This window comes from Festucalex cinctus, chromosome 6 (genome assembly GCF_051991245.1).
Source record: "Festucalex cinctus isolate MCC-2025b chromosome 6, RoL_Fcin_1.0, whole genome shotgun sequence".
Lineage (NCBI taxonomy): Eukaryota > Metazoa > Chordata > Actinopteri > Syngnathiformes > Syngnathidae > Festucalex > Festucalex cinctus.
Window position 1 is genome coordinate 2,360,281 of NC_135416.1, and position 12,220 is coordinate 2,372,500.

At 38.1% G+C, this 12,220-nt stretch overlaps 1 protein-coding gene and 1 long non-coding RNA gene across 10 annotated transcripts in view; both read left to right on the forward strand.

Moving 5' to 3' along the window:
• Positions 1–12,220, forward strand: part of cacna1ab (calcium channel, voltage-dependent, P/Q type, alpha 1A subunit, b) — a 108,528-nt gene that overhangs the window by 24,049 nt on the left and 72,259 nt on the right. For all 9 annotated transcript variants that reach the window (XM_077524920.1, XM_077524921.1, XM_077524927.1 and 6 more), the window contains 7 exons: positions 3,693–3,784; positions 3,863–4,015; positions 7,618–7,805; positions 9,402–9,505; positions 11,077–11,192; positions 11,275–11,319; positions 11,411–11,476. In XM_077524920.1, coding sequence (XP_077381046.1) covers positions 3,693–3,784; positions 3,863–4,015; positions 7,618–7,805; positions 9,402–9,505; positions 11,077–11,192; positions 11,275–11,319; positions 11,411–11,476 — 764 coding nt within the window. The remainder of the gene's footprint in view (positions 1–3,692; positions 3,785–3,862; positions 4,016–7,617; positions 7,806–9,401; positions 9,506–11,076; positions 11,193–11,274; positions 11,320–11,410; positions 11,477–12,220) is intronic.
• Positions 4,583–5,909, forward strand: LOC144020984 (uncharacterized). The gene is made up of 3 exons (XR_013284019.1): positions 4,583–4,878; positions 5,293–5,523; positions 5,799–5,909. It is a non-coding gene; the product is annotated as an uncharacterized LOC144020984 (long non-coding RNA).

Genomic DNA, 12,220 nt, shown 5'->3' on the forward strand with positions numbered 1-12,220 from the left:
GACTCGGTGGTTGCCGTGGCAACGGAGACGTGAAGCGGGGAGAGACCTGGCCGAAGGGAGGCGGCGAGGGAGCCCCACCACCCTCGCCAAGTCCAAGATCTGGTTCAAGGCTTAAAGCAACATCTCTAGTCTTAGCTAAGTCCTATTGTCTTCAAATTTCACATCCTAATCCTGGTTCGGTCTTTGGGACTTTAAAGGACATGTCTGAGTCCAGTATCTTAAGGCTCAAGTTCAGTCCAGTTTTTGAGGGATAATTCCAGTCCTAGTCTTCAAGTTCAAGTCCAAGTTCCATTCATGTATTTGGAAGACAAGACCAAACCAAGACTGTTTTCTAGGTTTGGTCATGTGACATTCACTAGCTGAGTTGTGATTGGCTATCTGAGCCCTGAGCACATTGTGATGTCATTTTCAGTTGACAGCAAGTTGCGAAATGTGTTTTTAAATGTACTAATTGTTCATCAAAAATAATGAAAATATCAAATTATAAGTCAAAGTAAAACGCCCGGTTCAGTCAAACCCCGCCTCTCCGATTGCCGCGCCCCCGGCGAGCCAACTGCAGTCTGCTGTTGAAACTCTGAATGCAGGCCATCGATAAACATTTGAAACAAAACCGCTCCTTACCGCAAGAAATTGTGCAGGAGGAGGGGAAGAGCCGGAAAAAAAGAAGAGCTGGTCTCGAACCAGGGACTGGCTGCTTACAGATCAAGCACACTAGCCTCTATACTATTTGTTCAGTTAGGTTCAATAGTGCAAAAGTTTTACTTGTAGTTTACACAAGTGTCAGCCTGAACCTTTCTGGGATTATAAGAGCCAATTGACCGTTGCCAATTGGCATTGCAAATGTGAATGATAATTGATTCCTTTGAATTCATATGGACATAATGTTTACTGATAAAGACTACTTTTGTCACTATCAGATGGAGGTCTCAGAGAAACTGGGCGTGCGTTTAGTCTGCGGGGGTGGGTCCGCACTTTATGATGTCATAAAGTTTGCACCTGCTCAAGTCGAGATCCTACCTGTTTCTGGTCATATTGTCTGGAGATGAGACCAAAATCAAGACTAGAACATTTTTAAGGACATTTGCAACTCTTATGTCAAGCAGTGCCATTTTTTTTTTTTTTTTTTTGCGTGCGACTGCAAGGTGTTTCCCAGCCGTTGCCGGCTCTGTCATCACTACGTCTTAACACAGCAATGGAATGTAACACTTTGGACGGTCGGGAATATCACTTTTCTTCTCATCCGCCCACGCTCGTCTCACCCGCCGCCTCGGGGGAGATGCCCACTATCCATCCTGTCACCGGGGAATTCCCTCGAGTGTCGTTTATCCATTAAGCAGTGAGGGAGGCCGGCGGAGGATTGCAGCAAACCCGGGTAACTGAAAAACACAAATTTGTAACGTGTGCCCACTGGATATATATATTTTATTTTTATTTTTTTAATAATTTTGCCACTGAAGACACGGAGCATCATACAATTGATACACGTGTCTGTCATGACAGGAAGTCTGCCATTTTGGTTTCAAATGGCCATTTTAGCCAAATTTTGATGATGATGAGCCGTTTTGGAAAATTCTGCCCTTGAAGCCAGTTCCACTTAGCAACATGAAATTTGGTATTCATGTCTAACATGAGGAAGCCTACAAAAAAAGCCTCAAGAAGCCATTTTGGAAAGGACACAGGAAGTCTGCCATTTTGGATTTTTTTTTTTTTAAGGGTGTAGTTCCACTCCAGGGGTCTTTTCAAAAATTCAGTTCCTGAAGCCAGTTTCACTTAGCAACATGAAATTTGGTAGCCATGTCTATCATGAGGAGGCCTACAAAAAAGCCTCAAGAAGCCATTTTGGAAAGGACACAGGAAGTCTGCCATTTTGGTACAAAGTGTCCATTTTACGCTAAATTTTCCAGGGGTCTTAAAAGACGAGCTGTTTGGAAAATTCTGTTATTGAAGCCAGTTCCACTTAGCAACATGGAATTTGGTAGCCATGTCTATCATGAGGAGGCCTACAAAAAAGCCTCAAGAAGCCATTTTGGAAAGGACACAGGAAGTCCGCCATTTTGGTTCAAATTGGCCATTTTCCCAGCAACCGTTTTGGGCTCATGGTGGCCATTTAGTTGTTTTTGAGAGATAAATGAGATGTTCCCAGTGTGAGGAGATTCATGGGCAGCTACCTACTGTCTGGAATATATCAATATAATAAATAATCCACTCGTTTTGATTGCCTTTATCAACTCATTTATCCCCTTGAATGCTGCCCAACTCCACTAAAATCATAGCTTGCAGTCCAGTCTCTACTTGCTGAGATACCCCCTAGTGGTCACTCCTGCGTAGTGCAAGCAGGCTGGTCCGTTGCCAGGGGCGACTGCATCCTGTCGGTTTGTTTTTTCTTTTTGGCTCGTCTCGCTTGGATGAACGCTGACATTCCGCGGAGACGCCGATAAACAGACATGAGGAAGTCGACTTTTTACTTTGAGGCCGGTGAACGCAACGACGAGTGAAGTCACGGAGCCCTCGCCAGAAGCTTCGCGCCATCGGCCCCGGGCTGTCTGCTTATTTATTTATTTTTCTTGCTGAGCGCTCGTGTTTTTTTTTGGTCCGGCCTTTAGCAGCGAGGCAGTTATAAAGCCATCGAGGGAATGAGGGCCTTGGCTGCCGGTATGGCGTCTGGTAATAAATGACCTCTTACTGGAATTAGCAACAAGACTTGTCGAGACCACAACGGAGGAGGAGGAGCAGAGCTGCCAAGCCCGCAGTTAGAAGAGGGTGTGCGCACTTGTGCAACCGCATTATCTCCGTTGTTTAGTTTTACTTCTCAAGTTCAATTATTGGGTAACCAGCCCATTTGTTAGGTGTAATCTGATTTTATGACTCATGTTTTTACGTCATACTTGTAAGTTGAGTTTTGTGATGTTGCGAGCACTTTTGTATATTTTACCTGATTTCATTTTTATTTATTTATTTTTTTTGTATTACAGATTAATTTATTGTTTTTGTGGTCTAAAAAAAAATACATGGGTTAGAGGACCATGACAAAAAATAATTGCATATGGAGGACCAAAACTGCCAAAATTCAAAATAAATAAATGACTAAATAAATAAATATATGACTAAAAGTGAAACTAAAAACAGATATAAAAAAAAATCATTCGAAAATTATATCCAAAAAACTTAAATATAAATGGATATATAAAATAAAAACGGATATTAAAAATAGAATTCCAAAATTAAATAAAAAATTTATATATATATATATATATATATATATATATATATATATATATATATATATATATATATATATATATATATATTGCTCTTTTTATTTCCATTTATGTATATTTATATATATTTTTTAATATAATTTTTTAATTATATTTTTTTTCTAATAAAAAGAACAAAAAATATTTTTACATAAATAAATACGTTTGTATTTAATTTTTGAATTATATATTTTTTATATCCGTTTAATTTTCACTTTTAGTCATATATTTATTTACTTAGTCATTTATTTATTTATTTATTGAGTCATGTATTTAATTTTAATTTTGGCAGTTTTGGTCCGTTCTGCCAAGTCGAAATGTTATTCAAATGAGTGGGCGGTCCTAAGCGTGTCGTGGGTTGTACGTTCCAAACTGCCATTGGACTGTCATTGGTCCTTTTTATGAATTTTTTTCCTCCCTCTTGTCGTCTCACAGAATTTTATCATCTCTGCGCTCTTACATCGACCTGAGGACGCTCCGAGCCGTGCGAGTGCTGCGGCCTCTCAAACTGGTGTCGGGAATTCCCAGTAAGTGCGCGAAAAAAACCTTCGCGCGCTGACTTCTCGAGGGTTCCTTCTCAACGTCGCCGTCCGTGTGACCTCCAGGCCTGCAGGTGGTGCTCAAGTCCATCATGAAGGCCATGATCCCGCTGCTGCAGATCGGCCTGCTGCTGTTCGTGGCCATCCTCATGTTCGCCATCATCGGCCTGGAGTTCTACATGGGCAAGTTCCACACCACCTGCTATGACGACATTACGGGTGAGCCTCCGTCAAGCATGTTGATATATTTTTTTTTGTTTAACTCGTTCACTCGCCGCCATTTTCACATTTCGCAATCCCGTTCGCTCCCGGCTGTTTTTACTGGATTTTGACTGATTTTGCAAGGCCCGCACAATATTGTGTTCAATTGCTATAAAAGCATGGAACCTACCAAAAGAAAGATTAAAGTCTCTTCTTTCATCAGGAAAAAAAAAGTATGTTTCTATCTGTTTCCGTTTTGCAGCAATTAGCATTAGAAGAGAGCTAAGTTTTATCAGTTAGAAGTAATTGAGCTTTTTTTCAACATGGCCCTGGTTGATCTCCTTTGCTCTGCTGCCACCTGCTGGCCGTTTGTGTAATAACTACCATTTCTGCAACTGTTCTTTGCAGCTGAGAAGCTGCATCAAAGCCTTCTGTATGCTCTAGCATAAAAAAAACAAACAACAAAAAACATATAAATACGTCTTTGGGACACTTAGAACATTAAAAAAACGTATTTCTACGTTATTGGGAGCAAATGAGTTAATGTAATTGTTATTTCTGAAATGTATATCGTATGTCTATAGGTCGCTTGCACATGTCGTCACTTCCGCCTCGGATTTCTCGTAGTCGCCATGCTGGGTGGCCTCCATTTACGTAGCGATTCGGTCTAACACGTATCTATCACGTTTGTTTTCTGCGTTTAAAATGGTACATTGTTGCTGTATCGTTGGCTGTTCGAACAAAGCCAAGGGGGAAAATGGTCGGTCTTTTTTCCGAATTCCGAAAATAATTAGGAACCAGGGCCTGGAGACAGAGGAGTGCGGACTCCGGAGGGAAGTCGTTACTTTGGGCTCGTGTGTGCAGCGATCACTTTGTGAGCGGTAAGCTTGTTTACCTTTATTTAATGCATGAGGATTAATAACGTTTCGACCGCCCATATATGGGCAAGTTGCTTATGTTTTGGATTCATGAGCAAGCAAGTTCGGTAGTACAAGCTGGCTAGCGGACGTTAGCCGAAAGCTAACATCGAACATTTTCACCCAAGTAGTGCTAGTGCAAAGTGTTTACTGCTGAAATTGGATTGATTAGTCTTGGGCTTTTAATGCCGATAACATGTTTTTTGGTGGCAAAATGTAAACTTGGAAAAAAAAAGAGACAGAAGGGGCTGATGCAAGAAAACAGAGCCCCGGTAGCCTACACATCATGCTAAAGAACTTATTCACGGCCACCCTACTGTGGTAAAATAACCAGTCTTTCCATATTTTATTTGTTTATATATTTGTTTATTTTAACAGGTCGCCCTGCGCCCGTTTTTCTGTCCAATCATCCCGACTGGGCTCCAACATTAAAGTTGGGTCCCAAGTTACAACATCTATGTCTCAGCCCAGTCGGTGCCAAGATATGAACGTGCACAGGAGAGACGAGCAAAGAAAAGACGACTCGAAGTGGCAGAGATTGTTGCAGTTATGCAGCCAGATGGCTCCAGTAACCTGTACCCTCAAGTACTGCTGACATCATTGACTCTGGTATGCCACTCAGAATTCATTACATGATATATTGTATGCATGAGTGAATGTATGTGTTTTTGTTTGTGTGTGTACACGCACCTTATATTTTAGAGACATTTGGAAGTGTTTATAGAAATAAGTATTTGCCTGTAGCAATGTTCATACATTAAAAAATGCAACAAAATGTGTACATTTCTTTTACACTGACAAAAACTATACTACTTTACTATATTAAACCTATTACTGGTACCGTATTTTTTTGTGATTTTTTTTTTCTTTATTTTTTTCTTTAGGGATCTCATGCCACACCGACTTGATTGCCAATGACATGATGGTAACGAAGGCGAGCATCAAAGCATTGGAGGAGGACAACATGCGACTGTTTGTTTGGCGCTAATAAAGGCAGTGTTTATACAAATTCTATTGTTGGGTTTGTTTACAAAGCTATACATAATACAAATGACAGGATTTGACTCAATGTGCAATATGGTCCCTCTTAAAGTAATGGCATAAATCTCTATTATTTCTAAAAGCACAAAAAATGAAGTGAATAATGATTAGATGTAGTAATTTCAGGGTTAAAAATTGAACTGTTAATTAATGTAGTTTATTTTAGCACAGGTGCCTACCATCCTGAGATGACGGTATGATGTAATGTTGATGGGGTACGCAATGACTTTCATTATGCTATGTACAGAGGAAAAAGTTGCTCTCTTTTAAATTTGTTTAATGTAAGACAAGTACCAGTACTGTGTTGCAGTTTTCCCAATAATCCTTGTTTCACACTTGTCACAAAACCACTGTCCTTTTGGCAGTCTAGATTGGCACACTTCAAGTGATATCATTTGATTTTACAATCTGCTGCAGCACAAAAAACTACTTTTATTCCGCATCTTTGAAGTACATGAGCAAGTGGTAGGTGACAGCGGCTGAGCAGGAACACTGGAAGTCCACTGCTGATCTAGTAAATGCTCTCCCGAGCAGTTCAGGTAAGGAGGGGATTTTGGGAAAAAAAACTCTGGCTTTTCCAACTGGCCAAAACGAGCGATCTGGGTGGACTCGCTCAATCACACTTTGTCCACACCACAAAGTCGCAGAAGTCCCGTCCAGTTAAACTCATCTGTGCCTGAATCTGAAAATATTACAAACATTGTAATGAAAATATGAAACATAGAATTAAATAAGAAACTACAAAAAGTAAAGCCATACATACCTGGTAATACTATTGGTGTTGTCGTGACAAGTGATGGGAATTGTTGCCATCTGGCACCAGACAGAAATTGGGTGTTGTGACAGCCTCCTTAACCGTGAGATCATAAGAAAAGCTGTCAGTATGCTCAGTAGTTACCATGAACACGTTTTATTGTACTGGAAACTGAAACTAAAAATACGTCCTCTGAGAGTGGTTAACCTTAACCATTTAGAATAAGTTGATTAAGTAACATGTAACTAGTGAAAGGGTAGCATTAAATTTAATTAAGCCACGGGGAGGCTGTGCATAGTTACTTTTTATTCTTATACGCTCTGCCATATTTGCCTGTTATAAAATTGTTAGAAAAACCACATCAGGTAAACCTAGCTGTGCATGTAAACACAATGATAACAGGAAGCCTGAGAACAAATCAACATTTTTGTGTGCAGAATTACCAACACCATGTGGTTTACTTACGTGCAACAGCAACAGTTTCTTCTGATGCGATGTTAAAGTTTACACTCTGTATCCACCCGCTTACAAAATAATTGTAAGCCTCCAGGGATTTGTTGGCGTGTTATGGAGCATGTTGTCAACACGAGGTAGGGAAAAATGTCCAGAGATGTCACATTTGGCCAGCAAGCTTTCTCCGTCAAAAAAAAAAATCACCCTTGGTCAGGACGTAATTAGGATCAATCCCGCCACACAGAGACACCTTCTGCCTGTATCGTTGTTTTTGATCTTCCGGTAAATCGTGAAAATACTGCGAAAATTACATCAGGTTGATAAGCTCTACCGTGTAACTCGCGAGTGTACCTTGTGAACCGGTGGACACCCAATATGGCGCCCGAAGGAAAAACTCCCATGATGCATTACGATGTGCAAGCGACCTATAGACGCAGCAGTCGATCTTTCCCCAGGCGATATCGTCGACAAGGTTCCGTGCGGCGCCAAGTTGCCGTCCAGGCTGTGCCCCAACGGCACCACGTGCCGGGACGGCTGGATCGGGCCCAACTACGGCATCACGCAGTTTGACAACATCCTGTTCGCCGTCCTCACCGTCTTCCAGTGCATCACCATGGAGGGCTGGACCGAGATGCTCTACTTCGTGAGTCCGCTGCTTGCAACACAACAACAGTTTGGGCAGTGTCGTACGTAACAAAAAAGTAACTAACTGCTGTTTATTTCCAAAAGAAAGATTCGAGTATCTTCTTTCATCGGGGGAAAAAAAAAAAAAAGTATATATCCAGCATCAGAATATAACTACGTCTCATCATTATTCCCAAATCTGTTTGAAACTGCGGGGAAATGAGCTTGTTTGCAACATGGCCCTGGTTGATCTCTTATACTCTGTTGCTACCTGCTGGTCGTTTTTGGAATAACTATCATTGCTTCAACCATTCTTCGCGGTTCAGAGGCTGCGTCAAAGCCTTTTATATGCTCTAGCATAAAAAAAAAAAAAGACATTAAAAAAATTATAAATATGTCTTTGTCTTTGGGACACTGGTAATATTTAAAATAGAAAGTATTTATACGTTTTTGTGACCAAATGAGTTAACTCATTCAAACCCGAAAACTTATAAATAAGTTTTTTTAATACTTTGTCCTGCACTCCCAAAAACGTATTTATATGTTTTTTATTTATTTATTTATTAAAAAAAAATTTTTTTTTTAATGCTAGAGCATACAGAAGGCTTTGATACAGCTTCTGACATGAAGAGGTCACTTAAAGCAATATTATTATTATTATTATTATTGTTATTGTTATTATTATTATTATTACAAAAACAGCTAGCAGGTGGCAGCAGAGTATAAGAGATCAGCCAGGGCCATGTTGCAGCCCCACTAGTCTAAATATGGTATTCTGGTTAATATTGTGTTTGTGGAATATGAGTTAAGCAACAAAATCCATCTTTTTTTTTTTATCAATATCAGAAGGCGGCCATTTTACCACTTGCTGTCGAGTGAAAATGACATCACAGTTGCTCAGGTCTCAGGTGAACAGCCAATCACAGCTCAGCTTCAGAAAACAAGACGCGCTGTGATTGGTTGTTCACCTGAGCAACTGTGATGTCATCTTCAGTCGACGGCAAGTGGCAAAATGGCCGCCCCTGTGATGGATAGAATTGGCTGCATTTTGCTTCATAACTCATCTCTGTACAAATGTAATATTAATCAGAATCGTCAGCAGCATTTGTATGTTTATGTGTCGGAATTTGCAACCCAGTTTGAACCGTCGTCCTGTAATCGTCGTCATCGGCATGATCTTTTTTGTCGGCCCTCCTCTTCCTCTTCCTCTTCCTCCGCCTCCCTCCTCTTCCTCTATTCTGGTCCGTCTGGTTCTATTTTTAACGTCCGCTCTGAGGGATGAAGACTGACCTCCGGCCGATGAAAGTTTAATAGCACTCAGCACTCCAGCAGGCTCCACTTGAGAGCTTCACTCGGGTCACAACGAGTCAAAAAAAAAAAAAAAAAAAAAGACGACCCTTTTATTTTATTTTTTTTTATTTTTTTTGCCGATTGATGACTTTATTAAGGCTCGAATTTGCTACTTGGGTCAATTTCATCCAACTTTTAGCTTCAACCCAAATTGGCTCTTTTTGTATAAAACAACCCAAAACAATAAATTGTTGGGTTATATTTCAGTTTTTCGGGTGTGTTTGTCAACATCCCAGTCTGTTTGTGTATTTTTTGTTTTTGTTAGAGTAACGACGTGGAGGGCAGCGCCTGGAACTGGATGTACTACATCCCGCTCATCATCATCGGCTCCTTCTTCATGCTCAACCTGGTGCTCGGCGTCCTCTCTGGGTACGTCGTCACGTTTTTATCGAGAGAGATTTATGTGATTCGGGGGGTCAGGGGTCAACCTGTGGCTCTTATTCGGTCTCTCTGCTGTGGCTCCCCGTGGATCTCTAAAAAAAACACAAAAAAAACAATTTTTGGTGTACATATTAGTGCTGTTAAAGTGAAAGTGTTAGTCATGTATTAGGCAGAGACATTATTAATTTTGATTTGGCCTGCAAAAAAATGTTGATAAAAAAAAAAAAGGCTTTTTAATGAAGCGATTAATCGCGATTAATCTGATTAAAAATTTGTTGAACAGCTCTAAAACATATTTAACTTTATTTTTTTACTAAATATTCTTTAACTGAATTAATTATTGCGATCAAACAATGGATAATTAAATATTAAAAATTTCAGTGTCCAAATTTTTAAGTTGTAAAATTGTCGAAAAACAAATATGAAAAGCAGAAAATTGCCATAAAATGTCCATGAAATTGCCCAACAGTCAGAAAATTGATTTTTAAAGAGGCATAAATAAAACGTTTAACAAGTAATTTTAAAATGTACAAAAAAAATAAAAAATCCCGAAAATTACCATAAAATGCCCATAAAAAAAAGTCTTAAAAAATTATTTAGGTAAGGCAGGAAAAAATGTTAAAAAATAACAAAAAATCCCAAAAATGTACATAAAATGTCCACGAAATTGCCCAACAGTCAAAAACTTTATTTTTAAAGATGCATAAATAAAACGTTCAACAAGTAATTTTAAAATGTCCCAAAAAAAAGAAGAAATCCTGAAAATTACCATAAAATGCCCATAAAAAAAGTCAGAAAAATTGATTTTAAGGTAAGGCAGGAAATATATTTCAAAAATAACAAAAAATCCCAAAAATGTACATAAAATGTCCACGAAATTGCCCAACAGTCAGAAAATTGATTTTTAAAGAGGCATAAATAAAAAGTTTAACAAGTAATTTTAAAATGTAAAAAAAAAGAAAAAATCCCGAAAATTACCATAAACTGCCCATAAAAAGTAATTGATTTAAGACAAAACAGGAAAAAAATGTTCAAAAATAACAAAAAATCCCAAAAATGTACATAAAATGTCCACAAAATTGCCCAACAGTCAGAACATTTATTTTTAAAAAGGCATCAAAGAAACTGTTTATAAAGTAACTGTAAAATGTCCAAAAAAGAAGAAATCTCAAAAATTACCATAAAATGGCCATGAAAAAAGTCATAAAATTTGTTTTAAGAAAAGGCAGGACAGAATGTTAAAAAAATAACAAGAAATCCCAGAAATGAACATAAAATGTCCCCAAAATTGCCCAACAGTCAGAAGATTTATTTTTAAAGAGGTGTGAAAAAGTAACTGTAAAAAGTCCCCCCAAAAAAGAAGAAATCCCATAAAATGCCCATCTAAAAAAAGTCAGAAAATTAGATTTAAGAAAAGACGAAAAAAAAATTCAAAAACAACAAGCAATCCCCAAAATTAGCATAAATGTCCACAAAATCGCCCAAAATGGCTTTTTGGACAGTAAAGGTCGCGACCCCCGTTAACGTGTTGTTCCCGCCCCGTTCCGCTCCGCGTCCAGCGAGTTCGCCAAAGAGCGAGAGCGCGTGGAGAACCGGAGCGAGTTCCTCAAGCTTCGGCGGCAGCAGCAGATCGAACGCGAGCTCAACGGCTACCTGGAGTGGATCTGCAAAGCAGGTCAGTGGCGCGCTATGCAAAAAACCCCGACGCGGTTGCACGAGCCGACGACTCTGACGCTCGCGCGCTCGCTCGCTTGCAGAGGAGGTGATCCTGGCCGAGGAGGACGGCGCCGGCAACTTTGATGGTGACCGCCCCGCCCCCCACGCGCTTGAGTCGATTTCACCGCACGTGAGGAAGCGACGACGTGAATAACTGCGTTGTTGTCGTCACGCTAGGTTCCCGCCGACGGCCGGCCATGAAGTCCAAGAACAACAAGACGGAGCTGCTCAACACGGAGGAAGGTGAGACCGGTGTCATTACACTTTACATATTGGATATTTGATATATTCTATATTATTTTTTATTATTTATTATTTGATTGATTTTATATTATTATTATTATTATTATTATTATTATTATTATTATTATTATTATTAGTGTTTGAAACATTACACTTTGCATCTTGTATATTTGATATATTCTACATTATTTTATTAGTCATTATTTTATTGATTTTAATTTATTCTTCTTCTTATTCTTATTCTTCTTCTTATTATTATTATTAGTGTTTGAAACATTACACTTTACATATTGTATATTTGATATATTCTATATTATTTTATGATTTTATTTTATTATCATTATTAATATCATAATTATAATTAGTGTTTGAAACATTACACTTTGCATATTGTATATTTATATGTTATACATTATTTTATTATTTATTATTTTATTAATTTTAATGTATTATTATTATTATTATTATTATTATTAGTGTCTGAAACATTACACTTTACATATTGTATATTTGATATATTCTATATTATTTTATTATTTATTATTTTATGATTTTATTTTATTATCATTATTAATATCATAATTATTATTAGTGTCTGAAACATTACACTTTGCATATTGAATATTTTATATATTATACATTATTTTAATATTTATTTTATTGATTCAAATTATTATTATTATTATTATTATTATATTATATAATCATTATTATTAATATTATATATTTATTTTATATTTATTA